At 24.1% G+C, this 24338-nt stretch overlaps 1 protein-coding gene across 4 annotated transcripts; it reads left to right on the top strand.

Annotated features, from left to right (window-relative positions):
* Positions 1-7891: 7891 nt before the first annotated feature.
* LOC112595831 lies at positions 7892-23449 on the top strand. Of its 4 annotated transcripts, XM_025341204.1 has the most exons (10): positions 7892-8366; positions 8507-8597; positions 15643-15815; positions 17727-17792; positions 21007-21270; positions 21337-21579; positions 21968-22090; positions 22199-22418; positions 22476-22804; positions 23089-23337. In XM_025341204.1, the coding sequence occupies exons 3-10, from the start codon at positions 15672-15674 to the stop codon at positions 23335-23337; spliced, it is 1638 nt and encodes a 545-aa protein (XP_025196989.1). In that variant the 5' UTR covers positions 7892-8366; positions 8507-8597; positions 15643-15671. The 4 variants fall into 4 exon arrangements, with proteins under 4 accessions (XP_025196989.1, XP_025196990.1, XP_025196991.1 ...); XM_025341205.1 differs by lacking the exons at positions 7892-8366; positions 8507-8597 and adding an exon at positions 15387-15586; XM_025341207.1 differs by lacking the exons at positions 7892-8366; positions 8507-8597 and adding an exon at positions 18889-18956 and having other exon boundaries at positions 15798-15815; positions 23089-23449.
* The last annotated feature ends 889 nt before the right edge of the window (positions 23450-24338 follow it).

Here is a 24338-nt window from a genome sequence, read left to right as displayed (position 1 = left end):
CATTCATTATTAGTAAATAATTCATTATAATTTTGTGTGATTTGACAATTGAGTTAATTGACAATAATTTGACATTAATGTGTCTACTGTCTAGTATAAATTACGTGAAGACCCGCTTGAAAAAAAAAAATATGGTATAAAATATTATATAAGAATATACATTATACAATGACATTATGTCTATTCGATTAACCGTCATAGCCCCGGTCCCGACAGTGACGGTTAATCGAAGTTCTACTGTAATGTCATCTAAATTTCTATATTGTTAATATTATTTTGTTGTCAATCTAAAAATTAAATTAAATTTTATATAAATAACGCTACTGTCGCTACTGTTTTTCCAATCTCTAGGTGTTAACTTTTAATAGAGATAAAGTTTTTATTAGTTATTATTAATTATTTTTTCAGTGCCTATTTGACTAAATATTTTAAGATTATACGTATTGTGTATTATGTCTATGTGATTGTATTTTTGTCATAGAAGTTTCAAGTTTCAATTTGAATTATCTAGTGAAAATTAATATTAAAATATTCAATTTTATGTCGTATACTGTGGCGGTAATGAGCAAATACACAATATAACGTCATAATGAATATAATATTATGTACCTACTGGTTACTGGTAGTACTCATGGTCATTGGTCATACTTTACATAGGTACTTAAAAGTTTTGCGCTTACGGATATAAAATACATGGCGCTCGTTTTCAATATATTTTTTTAATATAATAGTACAGTGGTGCCCAAATTTTTTTTTTTATCGAAGGCCATAAAATAAATTATTTTTAGATTCTATGCATAGCGAAGAATGTTATGATTTTATTAAGCTGTGTGTGTTTTATTATTGATCTTTGTACGTGATTAATAGTCGAAAAAATTCGATTTTCAATTTAAAGAGTGGTGGTTATGGATAGAAAATTAGATCTACTTGGTACTACTTTTTTATTTATTATACCTAAAATTTAAAAATGTATTATAATATTCTCTATAAACATCTCATATTGAAACTAAAAAATATATAAATACAATTATTTTTTTAAAAATTTGAATAAATTACTAATGTATTTTGAACTATCAATAGAACATCGATAACGCCATATCGGGCTTCATATTGATAGGTAACCTTCAATCAACGTGAATCTAAAGAAAATATTTAAAGAAAGTTATCAAGTTTTTGTGAAGCAGTCGCCAGTCATCACTTTGAAGTTGTAAATATTAACTATTAGTTTTAATTGTTGTATTATTATAGAACACATACACAATACAACAAAGTTAAGTTAATAATCAACGGTCTGTAGGATATAATGACCTTTAAACTCAGATAAGGTGTAATAAATAATGTTTCTAAAATAATCTGAGCCGTGCTGTCCATAAAATGACTAATACAAAAGTCGTTAAAAATAAGAACAAAAATAAAAACCTTAATCACAATCTTAGAGCAGCAAACGATTTTTGTCCCATATATTAAGTGTCTTTGCCATTTTAACTAAATTAAAATATTTTTTTAACACCTCTGCTGAGCTCAGTTTTTTTTAAAGATAACAATGACAATCAAATTTAATTTGAAATATAAAATTAGGAGTGTATCGACTCTGTTATTTATACATAAAATAAAAATTATTTGCCATCACCGATAATCATAAATGGCATAATATCTTTACTGAATTAAGCAAACACAAAGCATTTTCCGATGTTATTGATTAATCTCTATTAATCTTCAAGTATACTCCTGATAATTATAGGAAAATATTACATTTTCAAAAAATATATCAATACAGTATACACCAAAATCTATCGTTCCTATGTACCCAATTTTTTATGTGTCAAATACACTTTTATATTTTTTATTTTTATATTTCATTTTTATTGTAAATTCATATTATTATTATTACATCATATATATTATTAAAAATATTTTATTAATAAAAATACTTCAGTGTCAATTTCCTTATAAGTGACAATTATAGGTTCAAAACTTTTAATTAGTGGATATCAAATATTTCGGGTAGCAAGTTCTTGAATCTGGTGTACGCGTTACTGTAGCTATGCAGTTATATTTTATGTAAGAAAACATTTTTATTCTTTGTTCTATAATTTTATTTCTGAATTGAATTATTAGGAAAAAATTGATGTTGAACCAATCGTATAAGAAAGTATGAATATGAGTTTCATTGAAATAAAAGAAAGTATTAAGAAGATTGAACACATTGCTTTTTCTGAGGATTTGAAACTGTTTCTGTTTGTTATTAATTGTTATGTACTAATCAAGTTTATCATCTGGGTGAGTAAAATGATTATCAAACTCAAGTGATATATTTTAGTACCTATTTAAAATATTCGTTTGAATAACAATTAATCTTTTGTATTTTTATTTAATATTCTATAATTTTTATTTTATTCTTACGTTAGATATAATTATTTCTAAATAGGAATGTTTACAATAGGTACTTTTGTAATAGAGTATATGTTTATTGTATCTATTTTTTTTTTTTTTTTTACGATAAATTGTAACTATTAAAAAATATATTTATAATATTTGTTATACATAGGTACTTTATTAGATTTTTAAATATTTTAGATTTACTTATTTAAATATTTTATAAATTTATGTTTTAAATTGTTGTATAAATTATTTTTCAGTAAATGAAATTATTATTTCTAAGTTATACATAATATGCAGATTTAACATTTGCTATAAATATTTTTTCAATTAATTAATTTAGTGAAGTATAATGAAATGAAGTTGAATAAGAAATTATTAATAAAGGTTTTAAAAAAATTCAATAGATAAATTTTATTATTATAATAATCAATAGTATACCCAATAAACTTAACAATAATTAATTATTTAGTTTTCATTAATATAGAATAAAGTAAGTAAAAAATTGTAAAGATAAATAAATCAATAATTAGGTGATATTATCATTATAAGCAACAATACAACATAATTAATAAGTACCTACTTACACAACCATAATAACATAATATAATATTATTCTCATATAATATATTTAAAAATCAAAGATTGTTTTTTGAACGAAAATGGATTTTTGTCAAAATTAAGGCTATTATTAACATTATTTAAATAATATAATACTAGACAATAATATGTTGGATTGTATGCATATTTCTTTTTAATTTTGAGTATCATCAATTCGATAGTTATTTAATTATTCAATTGTGTAAATTCGAATATACTGTGATTATTTAACAATCAATATGTGGTATAAATATACAAGATTATTACATTAGTGATATTACAATAGTATATTACATCTTAATCCGTACACCTTAGTAGTTCATATAAATTTATTTAGATAAAATCAGTATTATTATAGAAAAAAAAAAATGTTTTTATAATTGGGTATTAGCTCGTTTTATATGGCATTTCTTTTTTAACCCTATTTTTATTAATAATTACAATTTTTTTTTTAAATCCTCTTTACAATTGCATGTAATTATACAAATTTGTATGGTGTAGTTTTGCATTAGAAAAATGTCTAAACTAGTAATGATATATGGAGCAAGAGCCAATATATATATTTAATAGATTAAAAAAATTTTAATTTAAAACAAGCAAATCTTAATTTATTTATTTTATATTTGGTTTTACTTTACAATATATTATTATGATGCCGGTTTAAGATATTTATTGCCTGAAGTCTGGAACTTTGAGATAATTCATGTAGGTACTAATTTATAATATTTTGATTGTTTTCTGTAATTAAAACAGTATCTAAGTCCATTAACATTTAATATAATGGTAGATAGGTAAGTACTTAAAAAGATTTGGCGTCTATAATCTATATTAATGTCACTATGATTAATTATTTGGCATTGTGATTACCTACTTGTATGTAAAATTAGTTTTTAATTAAAATCGTATTTAATTTTGTAATCTTTAGAGACCACTTAACTATTTGATCAATCAATAAATTGTTAGGATGGATTATTTTATTGTTTCAAAATGTTTACATCATTTCCATTATTCAACGATCAAAATTAAAAGTTCTAAATCATGATTAGTAACACATCAAAGTGAAACATACAAACATTTCCACTTTGTTTTAAGATTTTTTTTTTATCTAAAATATGTATAAAAAAGACTTAATTATAACTTATAAAATATAATTGATAGTAGGTATTGTAAATATTTTTTTTTAAACGCATTTATATATTTATATAAATCTGTTTTAATTTCTATAAAATAGCGATTTCAATAAAAAATATTGTACCTTCGTAAAAAAATTCCTATTAAACTTCTATTATCCGTAGATAGTTAAACCCCAGTGATTATACCAAATTTTAGATAAGACTTAAGTAGTATATTATGTAATACACAATGCATTTTAGATGATAATATATTAAACCCAAAGGAATGTCATCACATACTTACACACATGTTCATTCGGATAGTGGTGGGATGTCATAGCCAGTTAACCTGAAATTTTTAGATTCAGTGCCGCAGACTATAGAATATTATTTAGGTATTTATTTTGAAAATTAATAATGATGATATTGATGATATTAATAATTAAATAATGTGAGGTACAGTCATTATATAATTAGTCATCTTGTTCTTTACAGATTTTTTCATCGGTTATACAATTTTATTATGAATTTTATTGATTACAAGTCTAAAAAAAGAACTATTGAATATTATACCTGCATTGTCATAATGATCTATATGAAAAATTATCTACTCGAAGTCGATTTGGCTACCTACTCTTCTATGAATTAAAAGTCAAATAATAATTACGTAAATTATACTGTTATGATTCAATAAGTGCTACAATTTTATATTACCCATTAAGCATCATATTTATTTACAGTTAAGGTCTACATAGTGTATTTGTTATATTTTACACAATTTATCTTAGGAGAACTTTATTTACTTATACAAATATTTTTTCATTATTTCTTATAATATTAAGTCCGATATATTCAATGTACATGCGAATTTCAAATATGCAATTATGATAAAGTTATATACAATTGTACTTAATATATCATATTATTATTAATTTATTTTAAATAATTTCATAATGCGTAGATTATCATGGCGTAATATAAATAATATAATATGTGCGATTTAAATCTTTAATTTTAAAAATTCTTTAGTATTTCAAATTTTTATTTATTATCGTTCACATAATATATTATTTATTTTTGTTTTAAATAAAATTATTTAATAATTAATACAATAAATAATGTTAATATTATAAGTAGGTTAATATCTGTCTTTTTTAATATAAAATATGTGAATATTAATGAGGCACAAACTAAGAAAAAGGAAAGAAAATTTATAATAAGCACTTTATTCTTACTAGTTGTCTAAATCTTTACCTTTTTACTTGAAAATACATTTAAACAAGAACTTTTGCAGGTCTCCTTAAAAAACAATAAATGTCATTCCAAAAATTCCAGCAAGTTAAAATTCTTTTTTATTTAAATCGTTTTTTATCAAACCTACTCATTGAACAAAGAATTTGTATAGATTGTAGATTTATTTCAATAAATAAAAAAAAAATTCAAATAGTGCGTTTTCAACTGATTTATAACAGCTTTACGATATGTTGTTTCAATTTATGGAAAACAGTGAAATACGTTAGGTAGTAATATGAATATTAGGATTTAGGAATACAAATTACAAAGAATAAAGAATAAAATAATATTCATTACCATTATTGCTTATGTATTTGTAAAATATATACGATAGATAACCGGTTTCGACCTTTTGTGCTGTACTGCTTATTATGCGCAATAGACATGCTACTACGCCAGTAGGTACACCGTATAGTCGCTAGAGCAGCGCGTGAATATTGACTACAGCAGAAAATTTGTATTTTTTTATTAAAAACATGCTTTTGTACTTCTAAAAGTACTAATAGTACTCAAACAATTAGGTTACGTTTAGTTAGTCATATAAACATAATTTTTGTACCGAAATAAACTTGAAAATTTGAACTAAAAATCTCAGAACACGTTTTTATACTAGAATTTGCCAATTTTACATCATTTATAACAAAAATTTAAAATATAAATAAAATTGGATTGATAATTTATCTAAAAAGCTATTCTTAAATTGTTAATCAACTTCTCATATTTATTTTAGTACTAAAACCATTTTTCTATGACTAACGAGCTCCGAGTGTTATTGGAAGTACAAAAATATGTTTTACGATAGATTTTTTCCAATGTGACAGTCTTATACAAAACGTTTGATGGATAAAATATACCTGTATTACGTAATAACGACTGGAATTTACTCGAGAAAATACAATATTTCAACATTATACCGTATTTGTGATACAGCTAGACAGCCTGAATACTATACGTCCATATGCGTATATTCCCTAACGCTCCTATAGCGGCCAAGCCCCTTGGGTGTTTGTCTGCTTACATTCACTTAACCTGTTTAATGCAATATAATATTCTGGTTATTATTACTATAATAATAGTATGACTTTTACAATTACTTCCTCAATATATAGTGAGTAATATCCGTCTCAAGCGTTTACTTTAAAATTTGCATAGGTATCTATACTTACTTTCAAATATATTCAAATATTAAACGTAGTTCAACGATCCAAGTATCCAACTATTAAAATATTCACAAATGTATTGGCCATCTGACATTGGTAATTTACGTCTAATCGAATTAGATATTTAAAAATAAAAAAATTAAAACTTGGCACCACTATGTCTACTGACATAAGTTTTATAATAGGTATTGTTGTAAATAATATGAAGCAAAATATAACAAACATTAAAACACTGTAATACTGTACAATAAATCATCTAATATTATTCATAATATTGAATTTAATAAGTGGAAAAAAATGAAAAGAAAATATTAAGAAAATAGAAAACTATTAAGTATAATAAAAACATGAATTACATAAGCAAATAAATAATTAGAAGGTCGGTAGAGAAGTTTAAAGTATAATAATAATAATTATAATAAACATAATTTTTATTTGAAAATATTGAACAAGATGGTTTGGAATCTAAAGTAATAAAAATTTAAAGTTATTGATTTTAAAATGAAATAAAAATAGCATCCCAAGGCGTGGGCCAAATAAAAATGTATTACGACGCTTTGAGCGTAAAATAATACGATGTCAGTATAGCTCAATGTATTGAAAGATTCCTGAAATTAAAAACATTGTTATAATTTTTAGAAATTCTTGAGAGGTCTAGAATATTTGGATAAATGAAATCTAAATTAAATAAAATGCAAAAAAATATTCTGAACAGTATTTGATTTTCATGTACCTATTATTAATCCAGATTTCAGATGAAACAGTTTCATAGTTACTATGAGAGGGAGCAATTTTCTAAAGTGGATCGAATAAGAGAGCGATAGAGGATTTCTAAAGGAATAGGATGCATGAATACACTGTAATTGCGTTTGATTAAGTTCAAATTACGGATAGTTTTATAATTAATTTTAAGCTTTGGTAATAATAAAATAAAAATGACTACACCAGTACCAGTAATGAGGCACTATGCGAACAGTGCAACGAAATAAGACACAATTGTCCGCTATACAAAGCGACGATATCCGATCTCGCCGCTGACGACTGTAAACAGTGTAACTTGGGGCGGAATGCATAATAATAAAATTTTTATGTTTCTATTTTATAAGCTGGCTGATCGGAATTCGATTGAACCAGCCGAACAAAAAACGGCGCTCTCGACGCCGAGCACCACACACAACTCTGTTCGCAGTCGGGCTGGGTTGGCGGGTCGTCAGACGACGTCTGTTGTTCGCCCCCGCCCCCGCCCCCGTTTAACACCCACCGATAGCGTTCGCCGACGGCCGGCAACCGTCGTGTCGCAGCGATCGTTGCTGCTGCCGCCGCCGCCACTATACAAAATACAGCTGCAGTTCACCCGGCGCATCGCCACATCGTCATCATTGAATCATTCCCCTCGCACCCGTCACGCTTGCCACAGTCTGTTGACGGTGTTGCTCGCTGAAGTTTACTATTCACTTCACACTTGTCACTCGTGAAACGGTCGTCGGACAGTGCGCATCAGCTGTGTGTTTCAGGTCTCGGCAGAACGATTTCGGCGACAAATAAAATATTACAATAATATTAATAACAATTAATTAACAACAGACGATATCGATCTCGCCGGTAAAAAGTCGGCAGGTCTCTCGCTCGTTGTAGTATCAAGTGTCTTTGTGACCCGCGTTTGTGCGTACTAACGTCATTCGCCCACACGTTTTCTCTGGTAATCGATTCTTCGGTCGAACGGTTCAGTACCTACCTGCCATATTTGAGGGAAAATTTGCGCACTCCAACATTTCCGCTACGATCAGACACGGATAATATTCCTTTACCCCGTCATCACACGGTAATTACACATCGCTATTAAACGTCGTTTAAGACGGTAAAATAATTCCGTATTGCTTGCATCAATAAACAATATTTTCCATTTAAAGTATTTTTATAGATGTAATAATATGATTGTGTTTTTGATTTTTTACTACCCAGACTACAGAGCGCAGTTAACGTTCCGAACACTTTTTATTCCTGTCTCGAGCGCAGACGTTCGCCACCGACAACTTCTTATTTCGTCTTGGAGGTAATTTAAAATTTTTTTTTTAATTGATAATTGGTTTTATACATTATCAACTGTCGTCGATATACATTAGTAGGTATATACGTCGTTAATAAACACCTTATCTGTAATCTGTATAGTTATTAACATATTAAACCTTAAATCTTTTTACCTATGTATTTCAATTTGTATGTACTTACCTACAATCATTATTTTTTAATATTTGTTTACGATTTTTATCTTAAATTAACGATTACCATAACCTTTAGACCGATTTATGCAGGTATTTAACTAAAACTAATCCTTTGTCATAGGTTTTACTTATACATTTTTATGCAGTGGTCTGAGTTTTTTTTTAAGGTGGGATGAGCTATAATTACATTTTTACGCATTTATTTCTATAAATAAAATTTCAAAGGATCTTTAATTTCGAGTACGATTTTACTTAAAACTAAATTGACTTTTGCCAAATTTGCCAACAAAAATATTATGTTATTTAACAAGTACGTTTTTCTAACCAATAGATTCCTTCATTGGCTTTATTATTAATAGCGGCTATACTGATGTCGGATTTTCCTCATCAGCAATTGGTAACAACTGCTGACTTTCACTTAAAAGTCGAAAGTATACGTAAAAAATAAAATTAATTTGTACAGGATTTTACGTTACAGCTGAAAGTTGTTTTTAGATGTATATTAATAGTTTTTGTATTCTTTTGCATGTCGTTATTAAGTACAGCTACATAGCTGTTATCCACATTAATTGCGGTGTACTTCCTACTCTAGTTCCTGTTCGATATCTATTTTTCTATTTTATTATTATGAATTAAATGTAATGTAAAATAGATATTTTATTTATAAAATATAACAAAAGGTTTGAAAACATTCACAGATCAAATTTTATGCTAATGCCTAATAATAATGCAGTTAGTGAGTGATATTTTTAAAATTTCAAAGAAATGTTGTTAATTATAGTAAAAATACTGAATGTATAATTTATAGATAAAACCTTTTATGAATAGGTGTAATACTATAGTATTCATAATAATTTACAGATTAATTTTTATACACAGTATAAGATAGTTATAATATGATACGTATATAGGTAGTCATATAGATAATAATTATGATGTTAATTTGAACAAACAAATCAATTATCTACCTATTATTATTACTTCTTTAAACTTAAATGTGATTCATAATAATTGTTTTGTTTTATTAATTTGCTAAAACATTTAAGTATATTTTTTTATTAGAATGTATAACAATATATAATCTATATAATGTCAAATTTATGTTTATTTGTATTGACTAATAATAAAGAACTTCAATATAAAGTTTACAATTTAAGCAAATTACACCTCATAGGTATACCAATCTAATTTCAAAAAATATTTTATTTTCCATTTAACAATATCGGTTTCTGAAATATCTGAAAAATTTAAGGATCTATATTTACAATTTAAATGTTTAAAAAAATGTATGTTTAAGTAACAAAACCTTTTTTAATAAATATATTAAATTAACTACCTACCATAAATATTATTTTTCTTGAAATTCATGATATTTAATTCGTAGATTTAAATTTTAATTAAATTGTATAATTTAATCCATGATCAATAGATAATAATATAATAACACAATAATCATAGTAAAAAATACTTATTACTGTTTTTAATTTATTTTAAATAAGATACCTATCTTATTAGGTACTTACTTATATTTTAGAAGTTTTAGTAATATAATCTAATAAATTATGATTGTATTATCCTATTCATAGCTAGGTATTATAAGAATAAGTCTATATTTAAGTATTTAATTTTTAATTGAACTGGCGTTCATGCCAAACTAACTTTTTTGTTTGTATCAACCACTTAGTTATTTATAGACATTTATTGATCAGTTAACATAATTTGTTAAATTTCTAGAATATCAAACAAAAAGCATCCTTGTAAATTTATAATTTTATTTTTCATTTAATAAAATGTTAATTTTTTTCAATAAATAGATATTTTACCAAATTCTAAATTTGTATTCTTGGAGTAGTATTTCTGGACAAACCTTTCAGCATGCCATATTATTTTTTCTTTTTAAAATAAATTTGCTTATTAATTTAAAATAAAAATTGTATTTTTGTATGTTTTCAACAAAAAAAATGGTTGATAATTTATATATTCGTGTTATTAATTAACTTTTGATTCAATCATTTTAATAGGTATTTTTTTTTTATTTTTTAACCTAACCTATGAATTTTAATTAATAAAGAGAAAACACTTTTTCTGTAAGACTTCTAAGTTTTTTAATGTTCACTTAAAGAAATAACTAGATACATGATTTATTTTTAATATTTAATATCTTTGTAGTTTGTAGTATTAGAAAATAAATAATAAATATAATAAAGTATCCATAAATTCATTAATTTAGCTACCTTCCTGAGTATAGTATTTTGATAAATTCTAATTCATAATAATTATTACTAAATAACTGTTATTTAATTGTAAAATTATATCATTAAATAATATTTTTTTGAACAATAATTATTTTAAACACTTAATAGATTTCAATTAATTAATATATACTTACAATTTTAAACTAGAATTTAACTTGTCACTATTATTTGTATACATATAGAGTAGAATCTCGGTAATCCGACACATATCAGACCATGCTACTGTTGGATTAACGAAAATGCTGAATAAGTGGGGAGTTCACAAAAAACGCATTTTTACTTATTGAATTTTACATTTTTACTCGTATTAAAAAATTATTTAAAAATCTTTTAGGTTGAGAACAGTTTTCTTTTTGTTTATTAGGATTAGATCTGTTATTACTTAGTTTTATCTAACGGTTTATCGTTTACGATAGTAAATTTATATATAAATACATATTGGTACATATAGGTTAATACAGCCGGATTACCGAGATTCTATTGTTTATTTATATATTACATATAAATAATTAATACAATTATTGTATTGTTATAAAAAAAGATGCTTATAATTTCAATATTCTGTTAGATGTGTAAAACCTAAATGACAAAAAGTAAAATTGTAATTTTAACATGTGTAATGTATACAATTAGGTAGGTACCAGAAATAAGACTCATATTTAAAATTATAATTGATAAACCACAACTAAACCAAAACTGATATTCTTGTAGTAGGTGATCTACTGTGGTATATTGATGTGTAAATTAAAAACTACTGATACATGTATGAGTACAAATAATATTTATTTTGGATTTGAATAATAATGGAAATGTATTATATTTTTATTGTATCATATTATAGCCATGTTGATACATTCAATTATACATCACTTATTTTAATATTTATTACTTAATCACTAGATTTTCATCAAACAATCAAAAATTAAAAATAATTCAGTTATTTCCAAAATACAAATACTTAAGTACTATAAACATTTTTAGTATTTATTGAAAATTTCAAAAAAGTATCTTGGAGGTTAATTGAAGTTCACTGTGCATTAATAAGATGATGATGTAAAAGTTTAAATGTTTATGCATTTTTTATGAATTTTCATTTAAGATATGACCAAATACATTTTATTATCTGGATGTTGGCTTCTGTTTATAGATAAATACTAAGCTATAAATATTATAGTAGAAGTAGATGTTGATGAACACAACAAAATAATTGTAAATTATCAACTACACCATTGTATAGTAGATCAGTTACTTTATCTAAAAATAGCAATAGATCATCTGATACTCAAATTCCTCAATCCCAAGAGTAAACAAAATATTATTTAATGTTGACAACCATATAATCGTTTTACTTTAGTAAGTTAAAATTTTGAAATAATTTTTACACTTTAAATAAAATAGCATTATAACTAGTTTATTAAACAAAATTTCATGTTTATAAAAAAAAAAAGAACATTTGATTAGTTAGAAAAATACAATCATAATTTTTTTTTCAAATTAAATAATAGATAATATTAATGTATTGATATTTTAAAATATATTATTGAAGTATTTTTTCCTGCAAATATTACAGTTTAGAATTTATTATTGTGATCAATGATCATAAATTAAATGCAGTGATATAGGTATACTATGAATCATAAAATAATTATTGACTAAAACTTAATGTTATTGAAACAATGAGTATTATATTATGTTATTAGTTTATGATAACATTTTTCATTTTTATTACTTAATTGAATTGCAATATTGCATATTTGATAATATTATCATCTATGGTTATTAGTTAGTGAACATTCTTATATAATTGTAATAGATACGAGAATTAACAATAGGTATCTTATAAATTTATAGTGTATGTTGCAAATAAAATATTTTTCATATAGTTATAAACTATGTGCAGTGGACATCCATAATTTTCTGATGTAAATGTCATAATACTCATAATTGTTTATTTTATATTTAAATACAGATATAATGTTTTGATATTATATTATAGTTATTAATGTTAGAATTGTTTTTTTGAATTTAAGTTTTAAGGTTATAACTCAAAAAAAAAATAAAAGAATATTTGTTATATAACAGTACAGGTTAAATGATATGTCATCAGATTTATAATATTCAATTTAAAATATTATATCAATTATTGTAACAATAATTACAATTAAATTCATCTGTTTTTAATATTTTAATTTTTAATATTGTAACATGCATACTGTAGTAATTAATAAAATTAGTATCAATTAATTTAAAAAATATAATTTAATTAAATAGTTTGCACATTGACTATTTAAAAACAACAATTAGAACACAAGTTAACTCTAGGTATTAGATGTTGAGTACTTGTCTTATTCCGCTTAACTCATCAAAGGATATTGAACATTTTAAAATGTTGAAAAACCATCACAATTGTAAAATTTTCAGAATTTAACTTGTATTAATTCGATGATTTTTAAATATTCTTCTATATTGATGCCTGTGGCCTGCTGATAGTTTTTTATTACGCTCAACTAATTTACTGATTACTAAAAATATTGATAATACTTAGAGTTCAAAGTTAGTTATTAGCTTATTTTAGCCAAAAGATCAAAAAGATGTGATATGTACTGGCCCCAAATTAATTAATTCTTAAGCAAATGCATTACTTACCTAACTTTTTTTTCATTGTCTTAAAATTACCTGTATGACTGTAATAGGTAGGCTAGTACTTATCTACTTATGAATATGAGATCATAACTTAAATTATATATACAATTATATAAGTATTTAATACATGCATACAGCTTGTAAAATATCTAAATTTTCGTACCTAGGTACTACACACATATTCCAAATCGGCCAAATCTGAATAAAAAAATCAATGCTCTAGAAATATCAATGCCTGTAAATTTCTTTAATTAAAAACACATAATATAAATTTAAATAGAAATATGTATAAGTATATTATTATATAACTCTGAACATAATTAAGTTGTTATTAAAGCAATAACTTTAAAATAGTACTTTAATATTTTACCAAAATAAATATTGTTTAAAAAATATTTTTAAAATTTTATACTACACACGATTTTAGGGGCTGATATAATATATTTTTAATATCTAGATAGATTTGTATAAAATAAAATAATTGTATATTTATAAAATGTATGATAAAAATAAAAATGTTTTTGTTATTTTTAACATAATATTATATATTATTATTGATTATTAATATATGTATTTTGTGAATTAATATTTTTATTCTTGGAAAAACCTATCAACTTAGCAAGCTATTATCAGAGTATTAAATCGCGTTAATTATTAAATTATTAAAATTTAAAGTTAAATATTGTATTTTCACTTTATTTAATAGGTATATTCTATCTGTAATTTAACGTAGTATTTATGATGTTGCATTATAGCAATAATGGTATTTTATATAATTTTAATTAATATGTTAAATTTGTTGGTACCTATAGTTTCAGACAATATAATTTTGGTGATGTGGCCGATGTACGTGGGTACACTGGGTACATAATAGTATTGATTATACTATGTATAACCAATGTTCAATGATATTAATTATAAATAATTATAATACGTATGTAGGTATATTGCATACATATTATGGATATATTTATTAATTGTCACGTTAAGTTCAAATTTCTGAGAAAAAAGGGTTGGTGACTACTGACTACACATTTAAATATTGTCTTGTTGCATGGTAACTACCTAAATGTAATACGCAATATGTGCCTCACTGCCTCGTACAGTCGTACGACGTAATAAGTCGTTGTCCGTTGACATTCTTTAGTTTCTTTATACACATGTATATACTTATTAATTTTAATATTATAGTTCTCACGAAACGTAACCAATACATTAAAGAACGGTGGTGTTTTTACCTCCTTTTTAAGATGAGTATTAAAAATTATGCTTTAAAAAGACAGGCTCATTATTTTAAAGGATCAAATCTATGATGTAATTGATATAATCATTAAACTTGAATATACTGCAACAGTTTTTAGTAGATTTACCAGTTATCATTTACTGCTGGATGCGCTTTTATTTAAAACGAAGTTATAGTTAGAAATTAAATTTCTTTGTTTGTGTGTTATTTAAAAATATTTAATGAATAAATTATAAAAGTCAAATAATTGTTCGTATTTTAGATGATAATAATCTTGATTTTACTCTCCTGCTTCAACATAGTGTGCAGTCTTTAATTTAATTTATTTATTTTATTATAATATTGTGAAATCTAACAACTTGTTATTTTAATTTATTCACAGCATCTTTCCCACCAATATAAATAAAATTCGATTAAATAAACTAAAAACAGCTTGTTGTATGTACCGTTGGTACTCATGCCAATGAAATTGGTTAACTCTGTATTTTTAACTCAGACCGCAGAGTCTACTTATTGCTTTATTGGTGACGATGTGAAACGCGCTCTTTAATCTTGAGACTAATTTTTTTACCTACGACGTTTAAAAACAACACATTTTTGTAGATTTTAAATCATAATATCTGGTATAATAGTGATTACTGGATACCTATAGTTACCTATATACAAAATAAATTTATTGGTATATGTTAAATATAAGAAAACGGAACCTTGACGTCATTGGCTTTTTTTTGGCAGATTCTTTATTCGGCTGTATTATTTCTACAATGGAAGGTGTAAATGCCGATATCATGCAATCTGGTTTGCAACGTCTGTGGGCCAAGCGTCAGGGTACAATCTTAAGCCACATGCATGAAATTCGGGATGAAATATTGGACCAGGGTCAATGTGCATCGTCATTTGATAACCAGGTTAGTTGATTTATGCAATTACGTAAAGTGAATTAATAAAATTTTTTTATAATATAATATAATATATAGGATTATTTTAGTAAATATAATACACTTAATGTAATGATAATATGCGTGAATGAAATATATATGTAGATTAAAGAATACGGAATAGAATTTTTGATATAAATATTGTACACAGTACTTATATAGTTATATAGTATTATACTCAAAGACCTTGTGGAATTGAATGTGTGTACAAACGTACAATTTAAGTATCTATATGAAATATAAAAAAAAATTTAAAATATTAATGAATTTAAAATGAGCGTAATTAATAGCTAGATATATTTATAATATAACATAAATGGGTTGTTATAAGGAATTTGAATTATTGATATAGTGTATTGATTATTGAATTGTAGCTTGTAGGAAGGCATATTTATTAAACATAATTTTCATTTATTAATATAATTACACGATTTTAGATGTTAATCAAAAATTGCAATTAATGTTTTCAATTATTGAAGTATCTAATGCAATAACAAAATTTATTTTTGAATTATTTGAATATAATTTTATTAACATTATGTGATAAAATATAATGAAATATAAATATTTACATATTTAAAAAAAATCTCTAAAGGATCCTGTTTAATATAGTTAATATTAGGAGAATAAATTTTAAAAATTACTTTAATTATTTAAAGAGTATAATATTTTGCAAAAGTATGCATTATTTTTGTTATCATTAACATCTTATTTTATTTTTAAATGAAACTAAATTATATAATTAAATTAAATTGCATAAATACAATAAAAAATAATTATTATAAATCTATAGTTTGATTCAGCATATAGATAACTATGTGGTATTTAAATTTAATTTTTAAATGAAACTTTTTTTTAAAATCTATTTGCTTAATATTTTACATAAATATTTAAATATGCAAAATCACTTAAATTTGATAAAATATGTAACATACAGTTTTAGATTTAAGTTATATGTTGTATGTATTATGATTTGTAATACTAATTTTTGTCAAATCATATTCTGAATATGCAGCTTCTTAAAAAATATATCAATGCACAAGTTGTATATGTTACTCATAAACTAATTCATAGTATTACAACAAAGTAACGAAATATAGTATTAAAATGTAAATTATATAACTGCCTGCAGACTTAAAAATTATGAAATTTTTTTTTAGTTAAGAGATTTTAATATTCAATAATATCCTATACTAAAATATATTAAACGTGTTACATGTGAAATTAAAAATTAAATCTATTAAAATGCATAATGATTTAAAATGTTTCTCTGACAGTAATGAGTTTTTAAATACTTGTTTGCATTTAAATAATTATTTGTATTTAAATAATTATAGGAATTATCAATTGAGAAAAAAAAATATGTGATTAAAAAAATAGTTATTGTTAAATACAAAATTACTTAATAAATATTCTAAGGACACATTTTTTATAATAATTGAAGTGAATGTAAATTATTTAAGGTCATTAATTACATGTATTTTTGAATTGTATGTAATAATAATTTTGGATTAATGTCTAATATTATTTCATCTCTATTATTTTGTTTCAAATTTATCTTTTTTTGGTGATAAAAATAAATTGTCTAACTTACTTTATTTGTTAATTATATTATTGGGGAAGTAAAATATAAGTAGTTATTTTACAAGAATATAAAATATGCACATTTTTATATTTAATATATAAGACATCTCTCAATAATATATTAAAACAAATCAGGTGTACTAAATATCTTAAATTTTGTTTGAAAATTAGATAAGAAATTTAAGTTATGATTTTATGAAGTTAAACAGTATAATTAATAAGTTATATTAAGTCATGTATAAATATTAAATATTATGTTAATTTGTCATGGTTGTATCATTACAATTTTATTTTTAGCCAATTGATGGAGAATTACTAGGGGATAGAGTCAAGTCTAGAGATGAAGCTCGTTACATAAAAAAAGTTAGTATTGTTTTTAAGTAAATATTTCATTACAATAATTGGTTGGTAGGTAAATTTATCTATACATAAATTATAAAAAGTAATAGAAAATACATGTTCATGATAATGATTGAAAATGGAAATATTTTTATTTTCTACTAAATAATAAATACTTATTTATGATAATTTTCATAGACTTTAATATTTATTTTAACATGTTATATACAATGATTAATTATTTTGAATATTTCATTGCTAGTTTAATTAAGCTTCAGCAAAAGCCATAAAATTTCAATACATATATTATATTGTGTTCTAGAATTTGAGTACTAACATTAATTTAATGTTGAGTTAGTGAGGTTTCAATGAAGCATCCTTTTTTAAAATTCATTTAAACTTATGATTTCATGTGGCTTCTGTACAATTATATTATTTTAAGTGGGTAGTATTTAAACAATTGTCTAGTAGTCTTTCTTTTTATTCAATAGTATACAGTCGAGTTTCTTATAGTATTCAATGTATACATGTATTAAAGTCTATTCACGCCTCAGGCTTATTTTTTAACAAATATGAAGTTCATGAACTCCTTTTACCAGAGCCCTGTTCTTGTCAGTTCAGGGTTGGTAAGTTATTATCTCTTGGTAAGTTATTAGTATGTTAAAATTATTTTATTTTCCTGTAAGTAATCACAATGTATTATGATGCAATTTATATACAAAAACACGAATGCACACATTGAGTTGTTACATTTTAGTATTTAACTAAATAATAAATATGTTGTATTCTAATTATAACATTTATAAATTATAACCTTCAAGTATGATTACAAAAGATTAAATGTTGTATTATTCTTATTATTTCTTATACCTACATTTTGTTATTATTCAATAAAATTATTAAATTAGACTATTTTTTTTTCTTTATCTATTAAATATAAATATAGATTATATAATGACAATAGGTTATGTAGCAGCTCAAATTGTGCATTTTATCACAAAATTATTATGTAATTTGCTGTTTTGGATAATTATTATTATTTATTTGGATTCAACTGTCATCGATACGGTGCCTGTTAAAAAAAAAAAAACATGTTCGCCAATGTAAATTCTGTTTACAGGACTCATCAGTTACATGCATGGTTTTTATATCCATGACGGACTCCATATTATCAGAACGAAGTTGCTTGTGAGTTTTTGTTGCGACTAAAAAAAAAAAAATGAAGTATTATCATGAAATACTGGCCAAGTAGCTTTACTACTTACAAAAACTTTAGAAATCTATATGATTCTAAAATTATAATTTACTAGGTAGATTTGTATTAATCGTATTTGTCATCTTGAATGGCAGAAACAATTTATATGTTAATAATTTATACTAAATTATAAATATAATTTTTTACTTAAATAATAATATAAAACAAAACTCTCAGATTTATTGTAGTATCTGGTTATGCAAAAATAGATGTTTAAAATTTGAAATTTAAATAGTTGATTCAAAAGTATTTGAAACAAGTTGTATAAATATTGAAATTTTCATTTTACTTATTATTGTAAATTTATAATTAATTTTAATTGTTCAATTAAATGTTTCGATACCATTTAAGTAATTGTTAATGGTACTATAACGCACATATATTTGTTTTTTATCAGACTATTATCATGATGCAATATTTTTTACTTGAAAAATAATAAAAAGTAAGAAACAAATTAGTTGTATAATTTTTTTGTTTTTATGTTTTTTATGTGCATCAATCTGAGGGTTTTGAGGTTATTAAATTTTTATAATTATAAAACCAACAATAAATAAACATCATACACGTGAGAAACACGTGATTAAATATATTTCATTATCTATTATTCCTAAACCCAATCTTCCTTTATAATTCTTAATATTACATTTTTATATTTTGAATTAAATTATTACTTATTATACAGTTATATTTTATCTATTGAAAAAAATCTAAAAACTTAATACACTTAGTATAGACTTTAAACTTATTAGATAATGTATTCTATATATCTAATAATAGTCAGTTAAACAGAAATTAAAATACTAAATTCTTATAAACATTATAGTACACAAAAAAATAAAATTATCCATACAATATTATATTTTTAATCTTAAATTTCTGGATATTTTCATTTATTTCATAAGTGTTCTGAAAATTATGTTAGCATATACATGTTTGAATTTAATGACTTTAAAATGTTTTAGTACTTAAACAATGTAAACTTATGATTTCCTAAGAATTATAAAGTAAATCAATTTTATCAACTTTTTTGATTTATCCAGATAAATCATTATAAATATACTTATTGATGTTTTAAAAGAACTATTCAAATTTTTTTCTATCGAATTTAATTTTCATAATACTATATATTATTGTAATTTAATATATTTACAAGAGATAAATAAAAATAATGTATCATTACCCTTTCATAATAATGTATTTAATTTTAACTAGAATTCATAAACTACAGACATAGGTAATAATAAAATAGACCTAATTGTATCTAATACCTAATGTTATTATCTGTTTTTTTAACATGTTATTTGATTTCTGGTTGAAAACTTATCTTAGTTTCATGATTAAAGTTATTATTCATATAAAAATGTCTACAAGAATTGAACTATAATGATTTTCATGTATTGTGTTTGGAATGAAAAATAAACACGAAATATTATAATTTTATACTCAAAAAAAAAGAAAAAAAAGAAACAACTGATAATTAATTGAAAATACATGGCGCGTTTTAAATGTTGGTAGAAAAACATGTGTGATTGATAGACTTTAAGACTAGAAACTTACATAGTGAATCCTGAACGTGCAACAAGGAGTTATGCTGTGGACTGTGGAGGATACTTGGAAACAACACAATTGGATACCATTTCACCTTCTGCTTTGTTAATGTTTTCTCTTAAATTTATCAAGACCACTTGTTTTTCTGCTACCATCAATATTGCGCTATTGGAAACATTTTTAATTATATAACATCATCAATAGTAAATTTTAGAAATTATATATCACTATTATTTTTAAATTGACATCTCCTTAATGCTTAAATCTTTTTCCTTTTATATTCAATCAATTTATAACCTTCAAATGAATAATAGTTTTTTTAATCAGTAGCTTTAAGAAATAACTAATATCTCCTTCAAAATATAAGTAGATAATCCACTTTTCTCAGTATAGAAAAATGTCATTAATTTTTATTTTTTAATGTGTTTTTTTTAGGAGCTTGCTGATACCTCTGATCCAGAAAAGATCAGTGTTTCATCTGCATTCAGCAGCTTAACAACTGCAAATTTTAAAAATTCTGATTTGTGTATTGAAGAAACTCCTGTGGTTAACCTGGATGGAGCTGAGCTCAATGATTTTCCTGCTAAATATTCAGTTCCATTATTACGACCATATGAGTTTGCTGCTGTTGGTGTCTGGATCCATCCAAATATTGTGCCTGGATTTAAATACAAAGTCCGTCCAATTGAAAATAAAGAGGTAATTGAACAGAAAAATGATAGTTACAGATAAAAATTGCTAATATGACATTTTTAATTTGTTTAGCGTACAAGATTCTTATTTGATAACAGAGCATTGGAATTAATAAGCATTGGTCGTGGTTATTCTAGACGTTTAACATTTGAAGCTAGTCCAGGGTTATTGAATAATAACGAAAATTATTTTTGGACTGATTCCATGCCTTCTGGTTATGCATTTCAAGTGCATGTTGTGTCTGTTGGTGACAACTTCACAGTTTTTGATGCAAATAATGTTGCTGTGGCTACTATTGAAGTCACTAAAATTCCGGTAATTTTAAATATGTTATATTCACTTCATACAATTTTTTTTTGAGTGTGTGGAGAAAGAGAGAGAGAGAGAGAGAGAGAAAGAGAGAGATTTTGGAAAAATATTTACTTACAGTAAAAATATCGGATCTTTTATCTTTTAGTTTGAAGCATTTAGAAAACTGTATAGGAGTGTAATAGTTTTATATTTAATTATTTTCATTTATATTATGCCAAATTAATAAGTACTCATAAGCTATAAACGTTTTGACTGATCATAAAAAAAATGTTAAAATGATTAATTATGTACCTAACATAAACTTATGAATCATTATAATAGTTAAATATTATTGACATTCTAAACACCAAATTAATAAATATATTAATTAATTATAATTGATTATTTTTAGAATGCTCAGAGAGAAGTCAATCATGAAGTAGTAGAAAATGGAGAGGTGAGGAAAAATGTAGAAGTCAACATTTTGTGCAAAGTAGATTGGTTCTATAAAGAAGATACATCTGCAATAACACCTGTAAGATTTTTGTATTTTTTTCAATAAATTACGTTGGTTGTGAATCAATTTTAGATAGCCTTATGTTGTCATAATGTTTCTAACCAATTTTTATTGTTCTACTTTTAGGTCACTGGTATTGCTGTGGCTTCTAAACTACCACGTGGATCAGCAAAGCTTATCAAGATATTAGATGCTTCTATTGGTTTTATACCATGTCGAGGTTATACTTTAATACCAGGTGTAGATGATAAACAAAGGCAATTGGTATTAAATGGGTGTAGTATTGGTGATGCTCCCACTATGTATATAATGACAGGTTTAGAACCATACGAATTGCCCGTGATTGGTAAATAATAATACATGATCCTGTATTACAGTGTAAAATAACTTGCTTTTTTTGTAGGCACTTACGTTGACCCAAGAATCATGCCTGGTTTTCATTATAAAGTACGTCCAACTGGTCATAAAAGTTATTTATTTGAAGGAAATGCATTACAATTGGTCAATATTGGAATGGGATATGGAAAACGTATGACATTTAAACCTGACAGCCATAATCTTAACAATAACACAAACTTCTTTTGGAGTGATTCATATCCAGAGGGTTATGGGTTTGAACCTCAAGCTGTATTTTGTGGCATGAAGTTTGATGTCATGGATGATACTCAGCGTATTGGTGAAGCCACAGTGTTCCGCAGTGATAATCCTCAAATTGAGGATCAACAATGCATTGTAAGGGTATTATCAAAGATTAAATAACATTATATATATATATGTAACATAAATATAATTTGTTATTTTAATTTGGATTCAATTCATTAGTGATGCATGGTGTAGAAAAAAGAGAGAAATAAGTATCTACTTGTCTTTTGTTCTTATGTAAATTGGTGAAATGAAACAAAAATAAAATAATTAGTGATAAATTATTGAATTGGTATCACGTATCTACAGTGTCATTTAATCTATAGTATTATTAATTTTAATTTAACATTGTAAAATTAACTTTTACATTTTAGGTTAAAGGTATAGCTGGAGTGACAGTGACCAAGTACATTCATGTGGATGTTACTTGTCAAGTGATGTTGAAGAGTGATAAATCTGATAATGAGTCTCATTCCGTTCGTGTTTCTGGTACTGCTGTTGTAGTCAAATACGCTAAGCAAAACGAGTCTAAGTTATTGTATATCGATAATGTTGGTCTTAGTTCTAAACTTAATTTGGTGTTTATGAATCAAAAGTCTCATATTATTTTCCAAGCTAAATAATCACGTCAGATAGTTCATAAGTTCAGCTTAAGCACTCCAAGACAAACATAGATATTTATTTTGTTCCTTTTACAGTTTATAAATGTGTCATTTTCTGTAAATTTACCTTAAGTATTTTTTATTGTCTTATGGTGTATTGGTTTAATATTTTCAATTTGTTAGACATTCGTTAAATATTTTTTATAGTTATAAAATATTTTATATTTTAATTTGTTTTTGGCATACAACTTAAATTTTTTGATTATTGCAGGGTCTGTGTGCTTAGCAAAATTTATAAATAATTATTGGTACAGTAATCTTTATATTGTCTTACTGTATAAATAATTATTTGAACTGATAATTTGATAATTAATCGATGGAGAGAGCACAAATATGTGTTCGGGGTTTAAAGTTTATTTTTGTTAATTAGAATAATATTTTAATAGTTTTCTTATCCTTCACACGTTGTATTGACTTGTGTGTTTTTTTTTTTTCAGTATTTAGTAGTTAATAATTAAAAAAATTTTAATTTTTATAGTAATTTTTACTAGAAAACAATGTATTTATTTAATTAATATTTTATGACTGAATTTCACGTTTATTAGCATAAACAATATTATATAATATTTAATATTATTCAAATTATTAAAATGTATTAATATTATTTTTCATTGGGACTATTACAAAACACATATATTATAATTTATTTAAGTTTATCATGTTAACTTATAGTAATTACATTTCTTGTTCAATAAATTAAAAAAAAATTAACTAGTGTTTTATTTGACAAAATTGATTTTGCCTGAAGTCTCCTTTAAAAAAAGCTTATTTGTGCAGTTCCTTCCCCTTGAATACAGCTCTATAATTATTTTAAATTGTAATAATGAATTCTTATTAATGTATTATATAATGTTATAATACAATTAATAACTATACAAAGCTATACTATTTGTAAGTCAAAAGTAAGTATGTATACATTTTGAATATTTTAATAGCACTAAAAAAATAGTTTTGATTCCAGA

This window comes from Melanaphis sacchari, unplaced genomic scaffold (assembly GCF_002803265.2).
Source record: "Melanaphis sacchari strain LSU unplaced genomic scaffold, SCAv2.0 Contig2_pilon_pilon, whole genome shotgun sequence".
NCBI classification, from domain to species: domain Eukaryota; kingdom Metazoa; phylum Arthropoda; class Insecta; order Hemiptera; family Aphididae; genus Melanaphis; species Melanaphis sacchari.
Note: the sequence above shows the minus strand (reverse complement) of the source record. Positions and strands in the feature narration are given on the sequence as shown.

Excerpts from the sequence above, each read along its gene's own strand:
- LOC112595831 (XM_025341206.1), top strand. The coding sequence starts at position 15,672 with ATGGAAGGTGTAAATGCCGATATCATGCAATCTGGTTTGCAACGTCTG. Across the intron at positions 15,816-17,726 it reads CATCGTCATTTGATAACCAG|CCAATTGATGGAGAATTACT; the intron begins GTTAGTTGATTT and ends TTTTATTTTTAG. Across the intron at positions 17,793-21,006 it reads AAGCTCGTTACATAAAAAAA|GAGCTTGCTGATACCTCTGA; the intron begins GTTAGTATTGTT and ends TGTTTTTTTTAG.